The 24,000-nt window shown below is 39.4% G+C and overlaps 1 protein-coding gene across 2 annotated transcripts in view; it reads right to left on the reverse strand.

Moving 5' to 3' along the window:
* Positions 1-24,000, reverse strand: part of shank1 (SH3 and multiple ankyrin repeat domains 1) — a 73,860-nt gene that overhangs the window by 39,895 nt on the left and 9,965 nt on the right. The window contains exons 2-11 of one of the 2 annotated variants that reach the window (XM_053676566.1): positions 20,994-21,197; positions 16,606-16,677; positions 15,906-16,014; positions 11,402-11,556; positions 8,744-8,911; positions 5,786-5,902; positions 4,455-4,532; positions 3,151-3,217; positions 2,290-2,459; positions 1,986-2,107 (exon numbers count right to left, since the gene is read on the reverse strand). In XM_053676566.1, the coding sequence (XP_053532541.1) occupies positions 1,986-2,107; positions 2,290-2,459; positions 3,151-3,217; positions 4,455-4,532; positions 5,786-5,902; positions 8,744-8,911; positions 11,402-11,556; positions 15,906-16,014; positions 16,606-16,677; positions 20,994-21,197 (1,262 nt within the window). Of the gene's footprint in view, positions 1-1,985; positions 2,108-2,289; positions 2,460-3,150; positions 3,218-4,454; positions 4,533-5,785; positions 6,437-8,743; positions 8,912-11,401; positions 11,557-15,905; positions 16,015-16,605; positions 16,678-20,993; positions 21,198-24,000 lie in introns of those variants that run through there. The other variant, XM_053676563.1, reaches the window with a different exon arrangement.

Below are 24,000 nucleotides of genomic sequence, written 5' to 3' on the forward strand. Positions count from 1 at the left end.
AAATCTATAGTTATATTTATATGTTTTCTTTGAATTTCAGTATGCCTAGTCCTTGGAAGAGAAAGATAAACTGAAGAGTGTCTCTCAGCATTTTGAACAGAGCATCAGATGATGTGAAAGAGCAGAGAAAGTCTGTAAGATCTGTGGCAAAATTGTACAGCATTTGCCATGTAACCTTGTACAGATTCTGTAAAAAGAGGAAGATGTTAGAAGAGAAGGGATGAAGGGAACTTCCGAGTGTAGGCTAGTACAGTGGAAAGAAGGTCTTCGCTGATGAACAAGAGAAAGAACTTACAGAATATCTGATGAGGGCATCTGATGCATTTTATGGATTGTGTCCACGTGAGGTGAGTAGGATAAAGAGTAGGATTAGTCAGTGTTGAATAAAAAGTGTTTAAAATCCATTTCCAAGATGCAGACAGAAATGTCAAAAAATGTTACAACCATCCCGGGTCTCTCCGTACATATACACCTATTCAGTGTGATTTAGCGTGACTGATTCAGTGTCGTTCAAGCTAACGATCGAGTGTGATTCAGTGCGATTCAGTGTAAATATTTCAGTGTCATTTGAGCTATTGATTCAGTGTGATTAGATATTAACTAATGTGACTGATTCAGTGTGACTGATTCAGTGTTGTTCAATATAATGGTTGGTTCAGTGTGATTTACAGTAAATAATTCAGTGTCATTTGATATATTGATTCAGTGTTATTTAGTGTGGCTGATTCAGTGTTGTTTAATCTAATGATTCAATATGATTTAGTATTAATTAATGTGACTGATTCATTGGAGTTCGATTAATTGATTCAGTGTGATTCAGTGTGAGTGATTCAGTCTCATTCAATCTAATGGTCCAGTGTCATTTGATCTATTGATTCACTGTGATTTAGTGTAACAGATTCAGTGTTGTCCAATTTAATCATTCAGTCTGATTCAGTATTAATTAATGTGATTCAGTGTAAGTCAATCTAATGAATCATTCTATTTCAACAAGACCCACTAGATGGTGCTAAAAATGCAAGAAATCACACCTGCCAAATAGAATTATGCATTTTCCAGTAGTAGCAAATACAATAACTTCTAATGGGTACAAATTACATATCCAAAATATGTTTATATTTGTTACATATTTATTACAATATGGCCACATACGTTAGTTCCATATCTCTCGTTGCCAAGCCAGCACATCTCAGCATTATGCTGAGCCTTATATCTGTAAAATCACTTAGTTGTCCTTAGCCCAAATGTAGTGTAAAGGAATGAAATGCTGTGCAACTTTCCTCACTTTCACTCGCATTTATAACAGTCTGTCACAGCGTGAGGGTTCACAGCGTCGGCGGGAGGATGTGCACGTGAATGTAACGCTAACGGTCGAAAACTGGACCTGGCGTTAGCCTAGCCTACTTCGTGGGTGTGCAAATATCAACAGTTAACTGACGTTCTTAAGAACAAACCAAGCCATGGTATGATGCCTTCTATACTAAGCTAAGTTCACCTACTATTTAGGGATCTAGTTTCTTACTGTCTGAAAAAAGCTCGTATGCTCTGCTGCACTTTTCTACGCTTGGCTGCTGTCTCCATTTCTTACAGACTGAGCGGCTAATATATCAACGAACTTGCGTTGAGTATGGGCGCAACCAAGTGTACAATTGGAGGAGGGGGAACACACCTATTTTCCTTAACAAACAGAAATATATTAAAAAGAAATAGACATAAATAAATAGAATAGATGAAGAAAAGACAGATCCGTTGGCAGGGTTCATTAAAGGGGGACATATAGTAAATATTTTCTACTGTACATTGGGGGGGACAGATTGGTATTTCCTAAACATTTGGGGGGACACGACCCCCGCAAAAGAATGCGTGGCTACACCCATGATTCTGTATAATGTAAAATGTATCGTTCATTTCAAATACAGTTCGATTCACGATTCAGCATATTTGATACAAAGTGATTCGCTGTGATTCAGTGCATTGACCCTCACCCCTGTCTCCGGCTCTGTCTGCTGCGGTCGTCTCTGTCTCCTGTTCGGCCTCGGGACGGTGAACGCGTTCGGGCTCCCCGGGGACTGCTGGAGCTGCGCAGTGTACCGCCATGTTTCAGACCCTAACACACACACACACACACACACACACACACACACACACACACAGACAAACAATTCATCCCATTATGAGTTCAATCATAGTTAAAAAACAATTTCTCTTCAATCTGAAGAACTGACCTCCACACACACACACACACACACACACACACACACACACACACACAAACACAATGCTGTGCACCTGCACGGAGACTATGTTGGTCATGGCTGCGTTGGGGAAGGCCAGCCACTCAGGAACGTTCATGCTGTTGTCACTGTTGGCGCGCAGGAATGGGTGTGGATGCGGCAGAGCCAGCGTGCGACCACTCTCCCGCCTCTGGGGTGCGAACTTTGGCGACTCCAAAAACGGCACTGCAGCATACACAGGTTGGAAAATACACACACACACACACACACACACACACACACACCTGAACTTTTAGAAAAATATCAGTCAAACTGAATGAACCATCATTTGATGATAAACCAGCTGAAGTTTGCACTCTTAGTCTGAGAACACGGTGAATTTGACATATCCACCAATTTAACTGTGTTGAACTGAAAGCTCAAAATCTTTAAAAGAAGTGAAAATGTTTATTTATTGAAACTTTTATTAAAACCTGTTTTTAAATAATTTAATAAAAGCTATAAGTCGTTTTTTTTTTAAATGAGGAAATGTGAAAGGTTCAACTTATTGTTATATAATTATTGTATACGTAAATTATTATCATTAGATTATAATAAATACATATGATATTATATTATGTTTGCTCAATGTGCCTAATAATTCAATCAGTAAATTATATTTTATAAAATACTATTTTGCTGCAATCAGAATTTCTTTTAGCCTGAACAAAGGGGAACAGGAAAGATGACTTGTGAAATATTAGCAACAACAATGACAAAAATAATGGCTTAGTGTTTTTACATGGCGATTAAACAGTCATTAAACTGGTAATTCAATTCATTTTAAATTCTCAATATTTTTTGGTCACGTTTATTACGATTAGCTTTGGAATGTTCCGTAAAGACGAGACGAGAGGCATGAGATTCTCCGACTCACCCACGTCTGCATCCCGATGATTTTTAATGATCTCTCCAAGCTCAAAATGTCCTGACATCACAGCCACCTGGAAACACACACACACACACACACACACACACACACACACACACACACACACAAACACACACTCGTCACAATAGGCCAAAACAAGCAACAATAGAAAACATTACTAATTGTTATGTTGTTTTCCAAATGAGACAGAAGCACAAACCCTGGCATAACATGAACTCTTAGAATATCTAGAACCTTTAAAGGTTCTTCAGATTTCCCTCTGGGGAACGATTCTACGTAGAACCCTACAACTGTTTCCCTTTCAGAAAGGATTCTTCTTTTGAAGGCTTAAAGCCCTTAATTATCCAATTAACGCTTAAAGAACCCCTGAAGAACCCTTTTGATTAAGAGTGTACTCTCAATAAGACTGTAAAAGCCATGTAGATGTTGTTCTGGGGGAACCTGCTAAGGTACTATTGTAGTAGAACCCTACTTCAAAGTGTTTCCCTATCAGAAAAGGGTCAACCATGTTAGAAGGCTTAAATATCCAATGAGCCCATAAACATCCCCTAAAAAACCATTGGGGTTTTTTTTTTCTTTTCAAAGAATGTACACTCCAAGAAAATTTAGTTGTCCTGTTCAAGAAAGGTTCTATGTAGAACTCTAGAACAGAGTGTTCCTCCTATCAGAAAATAGAGAACCCAAAACCGTCAAGGTAGAGCCCTTAAACGCTGTTTTCTGAGAGTGTACACCAATGAAAATGTATAACCCTTAAGGGTTCTTTTGTTTGGTCTTTAAAGTTTCTATAATATTGTTCCCAGTAAAACCATTGTAAGAACCTAAGAACCCTTAATTATCCAATCAACCTTCAAACAATCCTTGAAGAATCCTTTTTAAGGGTGTAGTCTAATAGAACCCTTAAGGTTATTACATTGAAGGTTATCAATCAGAAATGTTTCCAAGTAGAACCCTTTCACAAAGCTTAATCATCTAATGAACCCTTAGAGAACCATTCTAAGAATGTTCTAGACATCAAGAAGAACGTAATTAGCAATAACTTGGAATTTGTACCACACACCAATGCACATACTGTATACTCTTAAAAAACAGGGTTCTCCAAGGGTTCTTTGGATAATTAAGAGTTCTTAGCTTCCCAGCAGAACCCTTGTTATAGGGTTCAATGTAGAATGTTTAAGACATTCTCCTAGACAGACAACTGAGGAAGCCTTAAAGAAACACATGCGTAGAGTGCTGTGTTTTATTTGAGATGTTCCTCAGTGGTTCCTGGTTCTCCACAGTCGCTGTCTCACCTGGAACGGCGTCTGTCCGCTGTGGTTCTTTATGTCCTTGTTTGCTCCACGGTACAGCAGGATTCGTGCGCAGCTCTCCTGTACGACAAACACCGCGATTGTGAGCAGGAAAGGATGAGAATCTTCTAAAGCTAACTATTTAAACACAAATTAAATAACATGGTAAAATCAAATATCTGGAAATCAGAACCGATCTAAACTTGGGTTAGATTAGCAAAGCTAGCTAACAGTATTAGCTGTGTACACTCACCCCCTTTAAGCTTCATTTTTTCCCCTAATTTTCTCTATACACATTTAATGACTCGTGTATGACAGGATAAGATGAAACTATTGCTTAAAGCTTTTCTTCCATTTTTATTTTAGGTTAGCTGTCAATGCTAAGTGCAATTTCAGTATCATTTCAGTTGTTCTGAATATTTTTCTTAGTAATTTACCGGCATATCTGAGGTAAATGTTGTTGTTCCTGATCTGTCTGTCTCATTTCCAGTGTCTCTCGGTCTTTATAAAGCTTACTAACTACGTGCTAGCTTGCGAAATTGTCATTAGCAGCTAGAATACGATGATGAAGATTCCTGGAAAAATCAGAGTAACTGACTTATTTACAATTATTACATTTACAAAAATATATTTACAAGATTGATTTACAGGAAAATAGAACATGAACACTGAATACGAAGTCTAAATTTTGCATTAGCGGCTAATGCTCTGTGTATTTTTTGTTGTTCTGAATTTTTTTTGGACTACTTTTCCAGCACATCTGAGGTAAATGTTGACGTTCATGATGTATGTGTCCAGTTTTCACCGTCACTGTGCCTTTACAAAGCTTCATAACTACATGCTAACTTGTGAAATCGCTAGCCTCAGTCATTAGCAGCTAGCTTATACTCATGAAGATTCCTGGAAAAATCAGAATAACTGATTTATATCCACATTTCTGAAACACATCCTGAGGAGTTAAGTCCGTGAGGTAAAACTGTTGCTTTGCGGCTGTCTTTTGTCTTTAATTTAAGTTTTTAGTGTCTACAAATAACCTTGGGAAGCATTTTCTTATCAATTTACCTGCACATCTGAGGTAAATGTTGATGTTCTGGATATTTTCGTCCCATTTTTACTTTTTTATAAAACACTTAATACAGCTAAATGCCAGCTATTTAGATCGTTCCACTCCGTTGATAGTTAGCTTAAGCACGGCGTCTTTATTTCCCAGTTGCCTAGCAACGGTGTTCACACAACTTTACCCGCTTACAAACTTATACAACGGAAACATCTCAATCCTCCTCCAGATCCTGCTCGCCATCTCAGGTTGGACGGACGAGCAGACGAGACTTTACCTTGTTGTATAGAGCGCAGATGTGTAAGGCGGTGTTTCCTGAGGCGTTCTGGGACGAAGAGTCAGCGCCGTAGAACAGCAGATGCTCCAGATGTTGCGAGTTTCCGTTCTGACAAGCCTGCAGAAGAAACGTGGAGGAAAAGGAGAACAACGAAGGGAGCGAGCGGGATGGAGAGAGCATGGTAACGAGGTGAGGAGGAGAAGAATCCAAAGCAGTAGACAGGGAAAAGAATAAATAATTCCAGTCCGAAGGAAGGATTATGGAATAATGAGAGAGAGAGAGAGAGAGAGAGAGAGAGAGAGAGAGAGAGAGAGAGAGAGAACGGGAGAGAAGAAGAAAAAATAATAATTATTCCAGCCAGGAGGAGTTGTGGAATAAAGAAAAAGAAAATAAAAGAGATAGAGAGAAAGAGAGAGAGAGAGGGACAGAGACAGTGAGAAAGAGAGGGAGTAAGAGAGAAAGACAGAGAGAATGAGAGTGAGAGACAGAGACAGGGAGAAAGAAAGCGAGAGTGAGAGAGAGGGACAGAGACAGGGAGAAAGCAAGAGAGAAGAAAAACAAGAAATGATTCCAGAGAGAGAGGGAGGGAGTGAGAGAGAAAGAGAGTGAGAGAGAGAGACAGAGACAGGGAGAAAGAAAGTGAGAATGTTTGAGAGAGTGAGAGAGAAACACAGAGACAGGGAGAAACAAAGAGAGAGTGAGAGAGAGAGACAGAGACAGGGAGAAAGAAAGCGAGAGTGAGAGAGAGAGACAGAGACAGGGAGAAAGAAAGCGAGAGTAAGAGAGAGAGACAGGGAGAAAAAAAGAGAGGGTGAGAGAGAGAGACAGGGAGAAAGAAAGAGGGTGAGAGAGACAGGGAGAAAAAAAGAGAAAGAGAGAGAGACAGGGAGAAAGAAAGAGAGAGTGAGAGAGAGTGAGAGACAGAGACAGGGAGAAAGCAAGAGAGAAGAAAAAGAAGAAGAAATGATTACAGAGACAGAGAGAGAGCATGAGAGAAGAAGAAGAAAAAAGAAATTATTCCATCCAGGGGAGGAGTTGTGGAATAAAGAAAAAGAAAATAAGAGAGACAGAGAGAAAGACAGAGAGAGAGAGCGAGAGAGAGAGAGAGAGAGAGAGAGAGAGAAATTTACTTTATACTTTGTCAGAACTTTGACACATTTATTAATTAACACTGTTCTGAATGTGAGAGACAGCGTGAAGACAGAGCAGATTTGAAATAGAAATGAAAAGACACAGTCTCTTACAAACCACACACACACACACACACACACACACACACACACACACACACACACACACTCACACACATTTCCTGATATCAGGACATTTTGGCAGTGTTATCTGACGTACATCTCAGCTACTTCCCAGTGTTTTAAAGAAGGCTTCAGATTATGTTTTGAGTAACACACATTACTGCTTTACATCACGGCGCTGCTGAGCTCTGGATTCTGATTGGTCGTCAGGTGGTGATTAATTCTCTAGAACAGCAGCTCTGACTGTAGCGCAGGTTTATATTAATGCGCTCGCTCTGATATGTTTTCGTTTCTCGTCCACGGGGACTCATACGGCGGACACGCCTCTTAATCTAAACATTTAATAAACGGATTTTTTAAAAATGACTGATGTGGTGAAGTTTTCTTAAAGTAAGGAGATGTTTATGTAATGTTTGTGGAAGGAGTCTCCAGTGTCAGCGCTTTGTAACAGTCGGATGGAAAATTTTCATGACAGAGAAGAGGAGCTTGTTTTCTTGAAATGCATTAATGTTTTAATACTTTTTCTGATTATTTTGATACCTTTTTTCCTCAAAATACTAATTAAGTGTTAACTTTAATTATTAAAAAGAAAATAATAAATAGTGTTCCGAGTCAGTTCGGTTCATCTGAGACGACTCCGGAAATATCGCAACTTTATTACGGTTATTAATTTTAGTTTTTGACGGTTATGCAGGAGACCGAACTGAGACCCTGCAGCTAAAAATCACATGACATGATTGCAAAGTGGGTGGAGCTTAAAGTTTCAGATCGTGCGTTTAAGTGGACAAAAACAAAATTAATATTAAACATTTTTTTGATTGTTTTGTGTTGACATTTTGTCACTCTAGCTTAAAACATGATGCATATTAAATGAGTTTATCTAAAAATCTGAAAAATAATTGAGTAAGATTACTGTAAGATTATTTTCATAACGCCTCATTTGCATAAATGAATCTATTAAAAATCTTGTAAGAATATTAACAATAGTCTGAAATTTCTCAGGACCATCAGATCAAAATTTATTTATTTATTTATTTATTTGTTTTGTTTCGCTTTAGCTACAAATAATATCAAAATACAACCCTAATTCCGATAAAGTTGGGACAGTATGGAAAATGCAAAAAAAAAAAAAAAGAGTCGTTTCTTCAAAAAACGATGCAGTTGATTCGTTAAAACATCAAATACATCGTCTTTATACTTTTTTTTCCCTTTAAAGAAAAGTCAAAGTACATTTACACATCCCTCCTCTTTGTTTTTATTAGCATTTTCCATACTGTCCCAACTTTTTTTGGAATTGGGGTTTTGTTTGACATTTAAGCTTGTTTTTTTTTTTTTTCATTAGTTATTTTTCGCTGTATCAAGTTTAGTTTTTCCACATATAAGCATAAAATGTGGGTTTTTCATTAGCAGTTTATTAATTATTTGCAGTAGGAACCCATTTACCTACAAATTACATACTACAGAAATCTATCTATCTATCTATCTATCTATCTATCTATCTATCTATCTATTTATGTTATACAGTATGATGGTGCACCTTGTCCTCTTTCCTGTCGTTGTGTGATGATGGAGCGACTGATGGACTTGATGGATGGACAGATGGAAAAAAGAAAGAGACAGAGACAGGTTCATGCATGCAAACACTCCATGACAGACATCATGTAAAAAATGCACACACACACACACTTTTTTATTCATCAGGTACCTGGTGTGTCTCGTCCCAGCCGTTCTCATCCCTCACTCCGATCTTGGCTCTGTGATAAAGCAGCGTCTCGCAGCAGGACGTGTCGCCCCCTGTCAGCGTGGTGTGGTACAGTGGCGTCAGGCCTCGACGGTCTTTATAGTCCAGAGACGATCCCAGAGACAGCAGAGTCTAACACACACACACACACACACATTGATTATTTGGCGTGTGCGTGTGTGTGTGTGTGTGTTGTGTATATTTGTGTGTATGACATCCATTTCTTCTGATACCGATGCTGAAACCTTGAACATCAGCTGATACGATAGACATCCAAATAAAAAAAATGTACGCAACTACACATCAAAATGTTTCGTTCATAAAAAACAAACATTTAAACTGAAGCACTTCACAGTAACACAAAAAACCACTTACACTGTAAATATAATAAATATATATATAATGTATGAAGTATAAATGTATTAAAATCGGTCCTAATGAAAGAAAAACAAAAACAGTCAGGTCTCGTTTTCAGTCACATTATCAGTTCCAAAACTACATCTCTTTTCCAAATCTATTTCTAATAAATAATAATAGCCATCTTTAGTGTAAACGTCAGAAGATGGCACCGTGTTCAGGAGTGCTGAGTGTGTGACCCATGACCTTTATGCAATTTTAGTCTGTTTCAACAAAATATACAAAGAAATTGTTTTGCATGTTGCAGCGTAACATGAAATTAAAACACGAGAGATCGGCATCGCGATATGTTCGGCCATCTTGGAACGGTCAAAATCAGGTGGCATTTGACTTCGACAACGACATGTTCAGACTTATCCGCTGATTCGAAATGAAGCATTTTGCTGGTCAGGAATACCGTGTAGTTGTTGGGTTTTGTTCGCGTGTTAGCGTTGGAATTTATTTTACGGACGGGACGAAAGTCTGAAGTGAGTGAGACGTGTTTTTAGTCTCAAGCTCAGAGCTGTATCACTGCCTGACACTCCGAGCACAGTGTGTCATGCTGAAATGTATGTTTCTTCTGTAAATACACTCAACATCTTTATGGAGGACAATATTACATCCATAAATATGACACGACACCGTGTCCCATAAGTCCAGCTTCATAAAACAGCCAAATGAAGGCTTTTATTTACAAAACCTGATGAATATGTCTACAAGTTCCTACAGAGAATTATTTGGATTCGTTCTTCCTTTATCAGATACATCACTGTCTGTATAAATAATAAACAAAAATACGCCGCGCCCTCCACTAATATTGGCACCCTTGGTAAATAAGAGCTGTGAAGACTGTGAGCATTTGTTTTTATTATTTAACCTTTTGATCTTTTGTTTTAAAAAAAATCACAAAAATACTCTGCTCTCATGGAGATCAAACAATTACAAACACAACACGGGTTTATCCAAAAAATATCTTTGTTAAATATAGGTGTGCAACAATTATTGGCACCTTTGAGTCTATACTTTGTGCTAGCTCCCTTCGTCAAGATAACAGCTCTGAGTCTTCTCCTATAACACTGATGAGGTTGGAGAATACATGGCGAGGGATCTGAGACCGTTCCTCCATACAGAACCTCTCCAGATCCTTCACATTTCGAGGTCCACGCTGGTGGACTCTCCTCTTCAGTTCACCCCACAGGTTCTCTATGGGGTTCAGGTCAGGGGACTGGGATGGTCAGGGCAGGATCTTGATTTTGTGGTCAGTAAACCATTTCTGTGTTGATTTTGATGATGTTTTGGATCATCGTCCTGCTGGAAGATCCAACCACGACCCATTTGAATCTTTCTGGCAGAGGCAGTCAGGTTTTCATTTAATATCTGTTGATATTTGATGGAGTCCATGATGCCATGTATCCTAACAAAATGTCCAGGTCCTCTGGCAGAAAAACAGCCCAAAACATTAAAGATCCTCCTCCATATTTAACCGTGGGCATGAGGGACTTCTCCATACGGCTACCTCTCTGTGTGCTCCAAAACCACCTCTGTGTTTATTACCAAAAAGCTCTATTTTGGTTTCATCTGACCGTAGAACCCGATCCCATTTGAAGTTCCAGTAGTGTCTGCACACTGAAGACGCTCGAGTTTGTTTTTGGATGAGAGTAGAGGCTTTTTTCTTGAACCCCTTCCAAACAGCTTGTGGTGATGTCGGTGACTTCAGATTGTAGTTCTGGAGACTTTCTGACCCCAAGACACAACTAACTTCTGCAGTTCTCCAGCTGTGATCCTTGGAGATGTTTTATCCACTCGAACCGTCCTCTTCACAGTGCGTTGAGACGATACAGACACACGTCCAGTTCCAGGTCGATTCATAACATTTCCAGTCGACTGGAACTTCTTCATTATTGCCCTGATGGTGGAAATGGGCGTTTTCAATGCTTGTGCTATTTTCTTATAGACACGCCCCATTGTGTGAAGCTCAACAACCTTTTGCTGCACATCACAGCTACATTCCTCGCTCTTACACATTGTTATGAATGACTAAGGGAATTTGGCCTATGTCTTACATCATATTTAAACCCATATATTTATTTATTTGTATTTTTCCGAATTTTTTTAACAAAAGGTTAAACAATAAAGACAAATTTCTTTACTCATATTTACCAAGAGTGCCAATATTAATGGAGGGTACTGTATATACAGAATGTGTGTGTGTGTGTGGTCGTTCACCAGCAGGGCGGTGTGTGCATGAGCTCGGACGGCTTTGTGCAGAGGCGTGAGTCCATCTTTGGCCCTGAAGTCGATGTGAGCTCCGCCCATCACCAGAACCCTGATGACCTCACCGGCTCCAGGCTCACACTGTACAGCCAGCGTCAGGGGCGTCTCTGTACAACACACACACACACACACACACACACACACACACACACACACACACACACACACTTACTTTTAGGTATTAGTGACAGCAATTCTTTTTTAGTGAATCAGTTCATTTGACTCACCAAAAAGTAGTCGACTCCTAATGGATCAATGTTTTTTTTTAAAGCAGTAAGAAGTGCATGGACAAACTCAGACATTTGAATGTTTTTGTGCTTCTGTGTCTCATGTGTTTCATTCAGAAGATTCATTCATCATTTCCTTCACCTATAAAAATAAGTTCACGCACACCCGGCCTCCACATGATGTAAAAGAAAACCTGATTCATCAGACCAGGCCACCTTCTTCCACTGCTCCATGGTCCAGTTCTGATGCTCACGTGCCCGCTGTAGGTGTTTCGGTGGTGTACAGGGGGTCAGCATGGGCGCTCTGACCGCTCTGCAGCTACACAGCTCTATACGCAGCAAACTGTGATGCACTGTGTGTTCTGACTCCTTTCTATCAGAACCAGCATGAACTTTTACAGCAGTTTGTGCTGCAGTACCCCTGTGGGATTGGACCAGATGGACAAGCTTTCGCTCCCCTCAAGCATCAGAGAGTCTTGGGGGTCCATGACCCTGTCGTCGGTTCACCGGTTCTCCTTCCTTGGACCGTTTTTGGTAGGTACTAACCACTGCATACCGGGAACACCGCACAACACCTGCTGTTTTGGACCGGGTCGTCTAACCATCACAATCTGACTCTTATCAAAGTCACTCAGATCCTTACACGTGCCCATTTTTCCTGCTTCCAACACCTCAACTTCAAAAACTGACTGTTCACTTGCTGCCTAATAAATAAATCCCACCCCGTGACAGGTGCCACGGCAACGAGATAATCAACGTTATTCACTTCACCTGTCAGTGGTTTTAATGTTATGGCTGATCAGTGTATGATTCACGTAAAAGAGCCAACTGAAGAAAAAAAACAGACTCTTTTGCAAAAATTCATTTTGCAATAATAATAATAATAATAATAATAATAATAATAATAATAATAATAATTAGCAGAATGGAGATTTTTTCAGCTCTCTGCTGTCATGTTGTGGTTATACCTGGAACTGCAGTTCTCTCTCTCTCTTTCTGTCTCTCCCTCTGCCTCATACTCTCTCTTTCTTCATCTTTCTTTCTCTCTGTCTCTTTCTGTCTCTCTCATACTCTCTCTCATACTCTCTCTCTCTTTTACCCTCTCTCTGTCTCTTTCTGTCTCTCTCATACTCTCTCTCTCTTATACACTCTCTCTCTCTGTCTCTTTCTGTCTCTCTCATTCTCTCTCTCTCTCTCTCTCTCTCTCTCTCTCTCTTTCTGTCTCTCTCATACTCTCTCTTTCTTCATCTTTCTCTCTCTCTCTGTCTCTCTCTCTCTCTCTCTCTCTCTCATTGGCAGGATTTGGTCTGATGTGAAACACGTCTGACAGGCTGGTGTCTAAAACAGCAGGACTGTGACAGCACCGAGAAGCAAAACCGTGAAAACAAAACCATTCGTCTCTCACTTTACTTCACACACACACACACACTCTCTCTCTCTCTCTCTCTCTCTCTCTCTTTCTTTCTCTCTCTCTCTCTCTGCCATGTGAGGCGTCAAACACCCCTAATAATATTCCCTTCAGGCCTGAAGTAGGTGTTAATCTCTCGGAGTCTGTCCTGTCAGACTGCTGTCATGCTCACGCTCGGCATTTTGCAAGTTTAAGACGTTTAACACCAGACTCGTGATGTTTGTTTGCCTGTTTGTTTGCTTGTTTTTTTGTTATCGATTCCTGGAGTTGATTCTTCTGACAGAACTACGAGCACCGTTGGGAGTTATATGGAGCTACGAAGCTAATGTAGATCATGAGTAACAGAAATCTATCTTTCTATCAATCTATCGAATGATGAATGATGTGAGAGTGCTAGAGATCACAGTCCCTGTGGTCAGTATTTATTGAAGTTACTGCTCAGTTACTGTTGTCATTATCGTAGCGGCCATTTGAATTGAACGAATTTGATTCACATCCTAATAACGTAAACATCACATTAAATAAACTTCACACTGAATTTAAATGCAATTTTAATCAACTCTGCAGTTTAACAGTGAAGGTTTGGGTTTCTGGCGCAAAGAAATCTCTAATGACTCAAATAAATAAATAAATAAATAAATAAATCCATATTTATGTGCTTTATGTTCTAAATATTTAAATAAAAAATTTGCATAAGCAAATCTACACTGATCAGAATGGGGTTCATGATTTTATTTGTTTGTTTGTTTGTTTGTTTATACACTTAAAGTGTTTGTTTTTTAATGTCACTGCAGACCCCTTCATCTACTCACAGGACAAAATCCTCATGCACTCTTTTCAAGATATCATTAATCCCAGGTATCATTATATCATTCATTAATAAATATATCTTTTGAAAACGATATAAAGTTGAATAGAAAACAGAATATTTCAGCACAAAGTGAAACCTTATTACCTACCAATCACATCATTATAGCTTCCACCTTGGGCGGGGCCTAAAGGGGGCGGAGTCATACGATTAGTGTTAAACATGTTTTCATTGTTTGGGGTAAAGAAGGAAATTGTGTACATGTTTGTTGTTGTTGTTGTTGGTTTGATGAAATGGGGTTTACTGGGCCTTTATAAAGACTAAACTGCTCGAACATCACAGAGTTTCTCACCAGATCAACACCAAAAAGCTTGTTTGTCTTAAATATACATATACACTAAACCAGAGTTAGTGTCTAACAAATAAAATGTCTCTTTAAGGTTTTATCTATATCAACAGGACTAAAGAACATCCACTAGATGGAGCCAAACACATTAAAACGTCAAAAATCACAACAATCATCATAACTACATCATAGCACACAATAGTGATCTGTACAAAAGTCCTAAAAAAAAAAAATAACATAACACGTTTAAACAGCACGTTTCAAATAATAATAATAATAAAAAACAAGCAAAAAACATTCATCTGAGATGTTCAAGGATTTTCAGACTGTATCGCAGTGAACCAAAAAGCTAAATATTACATCAAATATTTATTATTTATACTTCATACAGCTTTTGCTGCTCATTATACTGCTTTTTTTTTTTTTTTTTTTTTTTTTTTAAAGAAAACTACATTATTTTTTGTGAAAACATCTACAGAAGTGTGCAGAAGTCTTAGGCACATCCACAGAAAAGCTGTAGAGCAAAGATGCCTTCAGAAATACTGAAATGAAATACTATAAAGAGCAGTAAGCAGTAATAAATGAAATAAAGTCAGTACTCTGCAGAACCAGCCGCCGTTCTTCTGGAGACTTTGGCTGCCGCTTCTAATTTTTGCAGCGAAACCCAGCAGCCTTCGTTATGTTTTATGTCTGAAAACATGTTTTTGTACTGACGTCATGAAATAAAAATCCATAACAAGGTTTGTACTAAAATATACAGCACTGTACGTGTGTAGAATTCTTCTTTTCATAATTTTGTTTTCTCATTTGTAAGTAGTTACTTATTTAGTGATGTTAAGTGGGAATGAAGTGACTCAGGCTGTTTGTTTATTTATACATCCATCCATTTATTCCACCTCTGATCCTACACGGGGAGCCTAAAGCCTCTCCCAGGGGACAATCACAAACTACGGACAATTTGGACATGCCAATCAGCCTACAACACATGTTGTAACTGGAGAAAACCCCTGAAGCATGGGGAGAACACGCAACCCCCCACACAGGGTGGAAGCAGGAATCAAACCCCCAACCTGGAGGTGCGAGGCAAACGAGCTAACCACTAAGCCACCGTGCCACTTATTTATTTGTTTGCTTGTTTGTTTATATTATAATATATTAATTATATTATATTATAATTATATATTATATTAATTAGCCATGTTTAACTAGTATTTAAAAGTATTGGCACCTCTTTCTTTTCCTAGAGTTCCAAATCTAAAAGTTTATATTGGATTAATTTGCAGCGATCGTCAGGTTTGTGTCACAGACTTCCAAAATAAATGTATTTTTTCAAGCAAAACAATGCACAAAGTTTCAACTTCAACTTCAACACCGTGGGGCTTCGCATTATGGCGCACAAATTTCCAAAATAGAGGAAGCATCTGAGATTTTATAAGCGGTACGACTGTCTTTAATTTCATGATTTTTTTTTTGTTGTTGTTTTTATGAAACCAACTTTTCTTTTCATTTGAACTCAAACCCAAGCATATACCTTTATTAGAACAACTTTTTTATTGTTTATCTTCACGCCCAGTTCTCAAAAGTACACAAGAACACAAATTTCTAGTGTATGGTTTATTTACTAGACTGTAGATTACAGTGGTTTGTTAAAGAAGGTGACCTCTGACCTCCTGTATCGGTGTCATGATAGTTGGGGTCGACCCCCTTGTCCAGGAGCTTAGCCACTTTCTCCACGCTGCCGGACTGGACGTACTCCATGAACTTCTTGAGACTGGCCTGTAGGGGGAGACAGAGACGACACGGCAGCGCTGAAGAACATGTAATTCAGTTTATTAATGCCACACACACACACACACACACACACACACGCACACACACGCACACACACAAAGATTGTAAAACTACCTAATGAGCAGTGTTGTGTAAGGGATTTTAAAAAAAAGAAAAGAATTCATTACAGATTACTAATTACTACTTTAAAATTATAATCTGATTACATTACTGATTACTGCATGTAAAAAGTAATCAGTTTACTAATCCACAAAATGTGATTTATTTTACAAATGCATTTTACTTAATATTTTCTTAAACAATAAACTAGTAAAGCAAGTAACGTTATTTTATTGACGTCAGTCAATGTAATTAAATTACATCAATTTAAAATGTAATGCGTTACATTACTGCGTTATCAGAAAAAGTCATTAGATTACAGTAATGCGTTACTTTGTAATCCGTTATACCCGACTCTGCTAATGAGGCAATGGAGGAATTCACATATTCCATCTGGGATACATATCCAAACACACACAGACACAAACACACACACCATTCGGTCCAATTAAAGCAGAACAGCTCTCAGCGGAGTACCTTCGTGTGCAGCTTGGCGAGTTGCTTCTCATCGAGGTTGGTCTGCTTATACACTCGGGTTTTGTAGCGAAACTGAAGGAAACACAAAGAGACACAATTAGCATAAAAAAGACATGCAACACTACACACGCTACAACAACACATGTTTCTTGCATCGTCTACGGGATGTGAACAGGAAATTGATTACATTTGATCACAGGAAGTGTTAAAAAGGAAAGCCATGGCTGGCAGAATCTGAACTATGGATCTCAAGAGGAATCTGAATCACAGAGCTCAGGCATAATCTGAATCATGTGGCTCAGGCCGAAACTCGATCTTTTAACTCACACGAATCATGCGATTCCGAGAGAAATTTAATCGTGTCACTCGAATGAACAAGAATCAAATTATGTGGCAGGCAGAATCTGAATTATGTGACCTGGGCAAATTCTGAATCACTGACTCATTTGAATCATCTGATTTAGAATCTGAATTGTGTGACTTAGGAAGAATAGAATCTGAATAATGTGACTCGGGCAAAAGCTCAGTTGTGTGATTCGGACAGAACTTTAATCATGTGACTCAGCAAAGAATCTGAATCATGCGACTCAGGCAGAATCTGAACAGTCTGACTCAGGCAGAATCAGAATTGTGTGACGGGAAATATAGGAATCATGTGATTCAAGCAGAATCTGAATCACATGACTCGTGCAGAAAGTGACTCATCTTACACATTACTGTTTCATTTCATGACTTTCTAAGCTCTCTGTTTTTTATCTGAGTTTGCAAAACTGGTAATCATACCAGCAAAGCCCTGTTTAACTGAAAGCATTGGTGCCCATTTAATTTGATAGAATTACAAACATGCTCATTGCGTCAAAGAAAGTTGGGTAGAAACACTGGCACAGAAAAAGGGAAAGCCTTTTTCTATTACATTCAGGCAGAAAGCAACAGTGTTGTATGTAAGAGTTACACAACACCAAACACTCTATACAAGCACTCGATCCATCAGCAGTAACAATAGCTGAAGGAAACGTCAATAACACTGTTCACTGCCTCAGCTTGAACGGTCCGATGTGTAATCACCCGAACAAATCACTAAAATGACGGCAAAGGATTTGTCACCTCTTGTTTTTATCAGCTAGGTAAGTGATGAAATGATGGGGTTTTTAAAAAAATTATTTTTGTTCCATACTTTAATAATAGCAGCATGAAGAACAAGGCATGTTAATTCAGACGGGGAAAAAAATTACAATTTGGTGTGCCCTAGATTTTTAATTTTGTAATGTTAAAAGATGGTCAATGACAACAATGAAAAAAATTAAAGCCGCAAGCAGCATTTTCGGGGGCCAAGCACCCAGACTCACAGATGTGCTACCAGTGTTGCCTAAGCAATCACAGGAAAGCAGAGCCACAGATTCAGTGTCAGATTCGTTGACCCATTACGGGCAAATCGTATGGAATATTAAAAATTATTTTAATAACTTTCCTGAGGCTTACTCTGATGATAAAATATGCCAAATCTGCTGATAATTGTACAAAATTTGTAGGAGGAGTAGCAAAAAAATGGCAGAAATTCTCATCAGATGTCATAAGGTGCCTGGAATTGTCTCGACACAGGGAATCCAAGAATGTCTGGCTTATAAATTTTGGATACACGGTTCAAAAGTATATATATATATATATATATAAGTATTATATATATATAAATATATACACACACACACACATACATACACTTTTTTTTATATAAATTGCAGTTACCTTTTAAATTCTGATTCACATGATTGGCTTTTGGATTTTGGGATTGCAAAAATAATGTTACAACTATTATTTACAAACTACTGTATACATGTGAGAAATTTTTACAATTATATTATCATAACCTTCTAAATCCATGATCTCGACTCTGTTGCATAATATATGACATATTCTTGAATACCTTTTAAACGGTGTGGAGTTGAATCCGAATTGTGTGATTCAGTTAGACTCTGAATCAGTGGACTTGGGCAGGCTCTGAATTATGTGACTCTGGCTGAATCTGAATCATGTGACTGGGCTAGACTCTGAATCATGTGATCTTGGGCAGAATGTGAATCATTAGACTCAAGCAGAATCTGAATCATATAACTCAGGCAGGGTCTGAATCACGTGACTTTGGCTGAATCTGAATCATTTGACTGGGCCAGAATCTAAATCGTGTGATTTGGGCAGAATGAAAATCCTTTGACTCAGGTGGAATCTGAGTCATGTGACTCAGACAGAATTTACGATATATTTTTGAATACCTTTTAAGCAGTACCGAGTTACAATTCAGAAAAATAAAGAGGTATGATTTTTATGATACTCATGGTACTACTGTTATACTTTTGTGAATTATAGAAGTCACATCTTTACATTTGTCTGTCCCAAACTCACACAGCACTGTGTTCCAGCACACACACACACACACATACACACACACACACACACACACACACTGTGTCCAAGTATTTTCAGTATTCAACAAGGACATCAGTCAGATAACATGGGTAAAAAGAGAATTCAATTCCCTCTGAGATATAAAGTAAAAGCAGTCAAATCTGTTATATTCTCTAATTTAATTTTCTCAAATAATTTAATCTAATCTAATTATTAAATTTAACTCAACACAATTTGGGATCTTAGAAACAAAACCCTGGCTATTTCATGTTTTAAATCGAGCATTGAGGCTTTAGGAATTTGTCAATATCTGTTTATTTCCCAAAGTCATGACTCACCTTAATGCAGAACTGAGAAATCACCACGGCAACAAACGATCTGAGGAACCAGTGATATAATAAACCACTTACACATCATCTCAATGACACACACCACACTCTATCCCTACACCCTATAGCCTATACCATACACCCTACACCCTATACCATACACCCTACAGCCTATACCATACACCCTACACCCTATACCATACACCCTACAGCCTATACCATACACCCTACAGCCTATACCATACACACTACAGCCTATACCATACACACTACACCCTATACCATACACACTACAGCCTATACCATACACCCTGCACACTACACCCTACACTCTGTACACTATACCATACACACTACACCCTATACCATACACCCTACACCCTACACCATACACACTACAACCTATACCATACACCCTACAGCCTATACCATACACCCTGCACACTACACCCTACACTCTGTACACTATACCATACACACTACACCCTATACCATACACCCTACAGCATATACCATACACCCTACAGCCTACACCATAAACCCTACACCCTACACCATACACCCTACAGCCTATACCATACACCCTGCACACTACACCCTACACTCTGTACACTATACCATACACACTACACCCTATACCATACACCCTACAGCCTACACCATAAACCGTACACCCTACACCATACACACTACAACCTATACCATACACCCTACAGCCTATACCCTACACCCTACACCATACACCCGACAGCCTATACCCTACACCCTACACCATACACCCTACAGCCTATACCCTACACCCTACAGCCTATACCATACAACCTACACCCTACACACTACAACCTATACCATACACCCTACACACTATACCATACACCCTACAGCCTGTACCATACACCCTACAGCCTATACCATACACCCTACACCCTACACCATACACACTACAACCTATACCATACACCCTACACCCTACACCATACACCCTACAGCATATACCATACACCCTACAGCCTATACCATACACCCTACAACCTATACCATACACCCTACACCATACACCCTACACCCTATACCATACACCCTACAGCCTATACCATACAGCCTATAACATACACCCTACCCACTATACCATACACACTACAGCCTGTACCATACACACTACAGCCTGTACCATACACCCTACAGCCTATACCATACAGCCTATACCATACAACCTACACACTATACCATACACCCTACAGCATATACCATACACACTACAGCCTATACCATACACCCTACACACTATACCATACACCCTACAGCCTATACCCTACACCCTACACCATACACCCTACAGCCTATACCATACACCCTACACCCTACACACTATACTATACACCCTACACACTATACCATACAGCCTACAGACTATACCATACACCCTACACCCTACACCATACACCCTACAGCATATACCATACACCCTACAGCCTATACCATACACCCTATACACTATACCATACACCCTAGAGCCTGTACCATACACCCTACACCCTATGCACATAACATACCCCTAACCTTAACCACCCTACACATAACCCCTAGCCCCTACGCCTCACTCTTTCATGAATGACTTTTTATCGTGGCCAGTTTTATCTACATCCCTGTTAATTCTACCTCCAGATAAGGCACTCCTTTCTCAAAGGATTGTGGGTAATCTCGGAGTGGCCTCTCCTCCTCCAGGAATTTGGCATCATGTCCGTCAGTAGCTGGCTGGAAAAGGCCATAATTCAGGACGTCTTTCAGAGATTCAGTGAGACTACACAACACCTGCTGCTTCGCCTTCCACACCGTTGCCTCAGGGTTAAAGCGCAAACACTTCTGCAGTGGGGAGAGAGAGAGAGAGAGAGAGAGAGAAAAAGTGAGAGATAAAGAGGTAAACCAGTGTGGCATGGCCTGCATTTGCATACTGGAAACTGACTCTTGCATGTTATGATGCAATATGTTTTCATCACTCATTCTGGATTCCAGTGAGATTTCTGCCTCTTTTTGTAAAATAAGAAACACTGCAGACAATTTATAAAGACAAAATTACATTCGTATGTATAATCCATCTACAGCTGCGTGCAAAAATATGTATCCCCTTATTTCAAATGATAAAAACCAACATTTAATGAAGGCTTGAATTCACAGAATTTCATTATTATCAGTATAATAACAAAATTGGTCACATTAAAAAAAAAAAAGAAAGAAAAAAAAAGTTTTTTTTTTTTTTTTTAATGTGACCAATTTTGGCCAAACTCTAGTGTTAATGCAGCACACAGCCGGCTTGAGATAGGCGATGGGAATGAGAGACTCTCAGGCGCTTTGTGGACGATTGACTCTCCATCAGAGAATGTGTACGGAAACGGAGCTCTACAGATCCACACGCAGCTGTGTGAGAATTACAGGTAGGTGTGTGTGTGTGTGTGTGTGTGTCTGTGTGTGTGTGTGTGACAGCCTGAAAAAATGTCGTTACAGTTTTGTGCAAGTTTCTGACCTTCGGTTCCTGCGTGCAAGAACAGTGTTAGAGTTCAGGAAAACTTGGATTTGGGTTTGGAGATAGCATTCATTTACAAAACAAACTGTTTCTGAATTATTATAATTTCACTTTAAAATGAATCAAATTAATAAAATGTTTGGAGAAAAAAAACCCCAAAATATTAAATTAGAACTATATAGTGTACTCATATGTCAAAGGTTTATAATACACATTTATATTTTTTCACACTTTCATAAAGGGTGCCAATAATTATGTGTTTATTTTAAGAAGTGTGTGTTTGTGCATGAGTTGTCTGCAAGTGTACTGTATATCCGTATATTGTGTGTGTGTGTATGTCTGCAAGGGAATATATATATATATATATATATATATATATATATATATATATATATATATATATATATATATATACATACATATACACGCAGCATATATGCAAGTGTGTGTGTTTGTGTGTGTGGCCTGCGGCCGTGTATGTGCAGTGTAAAAACACATTTTATGCACAGCCAACCAGCATTGCCATGGTAACCAACTCATTAGAGAAGCAAGCTGCAGGTTGTCATGGAAACATCCTGGTCCCTAGGAGATGGAGCACTATGGTATAGTGTGTGTGTGTGTGTGTGTATGGAACTCTGTGTATACAAGTGTGTGTGTGTGCGAGTGTATGCATGTGTGTATATGCAAATGTGTATATACAATGGTGTCTGTGTGTGTGTGTGTACTCAAGTATGTATATACAAGTGTGTGTGTGTGTGTGTGTGTGTGTGTGTGTGTGTGTGTGTGAGTAGTGATTAGGGGTGTACACTCCACTGTTCCTCATGCTCCACTTTCTAAAATTATTATAACCAATGGTGCGTAATAATCGTAATTCTGCAGAGAACTGAGACGTTCCACACAAACTCATCGCAGAACAATCTGATACACACTATTAATATTTAACATGCAACATTACATGACATACAACAAACAGTGATACATCCGTCATCTCTCCATCCATCATCTCTCCATTCATCTCTGCATCATCTCTCCATCCATCATCTCTCCATCCATCATCTCTCCATTCATCTCTGCATCATGTCTATATCCGTCATCTCTCCATCCGCCATCTCTCCATCCGTCATCTCTCCATTCATCTCTGCATCATGTCTATATCCATTATCTCTCCATCCGCCATCTCTCCATCCATCATCTCTCCATTCATCTCTGCATCATGTCTATATCCATCATCTCTCCATCCGCCATCTCTCCATCCATCATCTCTCCATTCATCTCTGCATCATGTCTATATCCATCATCTCTCCATCCATCATCTCTCCATCCATCATCTCTCCATTCATCTCTATATCTATCATTTCTCCATCCATCAGCTCTCCATCTATAATTTCTCCATTCATGTCTATATCCATCATCGCTCCATCCATTATCTGTCCACTCATGTCTGTATCCATAATTACTCCAACCATCATCTCTCCATCCATTATCTCCCCATCCATAATCTCTCCACTCATGTCTATATCCATAATTACTCCAACCTTCATCTCTCCATCCATCATCTCTCCATCCATCATCTCTCCATCCATCTCTCCATCCATCATCTCTCCATCCATCATTTCTCCATCATTGTCTATATCCATCATTTCTCCATCCCTCATCTCTCCTTCCATCTTCTCTTTCTCCATCATCTCTCCATTCATGTCTACATCCATCATTTCTCCATTCATGTCTATATCCATCATTTCTCCATCCATCATCTCTCTGTCCATCATCTCTCCTTTCATGTCTATATCCATTGTGGCAACAGGCCAGTGGCTGACGCACAAGAGACAAAGATCGCTCCTCTCGCAACTACCGGTGTGGTGCTGAAGAGACAGCTCCGCTTCAGCACCACCAATGTTTTGGACAGCCGGAGAGCGCGTGGCGGCGGGGAAGATTCCACCATCCAGCAGCCGAGGGGAGAGTATAAAAGGGGTGATACTCCGCTCGCAAGGGAGAGAAGGCTCTCGAGGTGTATGCGCTAACCTCTGCCGTGTGTTTTCCAGGCAAGCCAGACGCGAGCAAGACTCCGCCCCCTGGCTGCACCCACGGCTTTCCCTGACAGCAGAACGGGATCCCTGCTACTTGGGAAACCCCCAGCACGCCCTC

Source organism: Ictalurus punctatus, chromosome 2 (genome assembly GCF_001660625.3).
Source record: "Ictalurus punctatus breed USDA103 chromosome 2, Coco_2.0, whole genome shotgun sequence".
NCBI classification, from domain to species: Eukaryota; Metazoa; Chordata; class Actinopteri; order Siluriformes; family Ictaluridae; genus Ictalurus; species Ictalurus punctatus.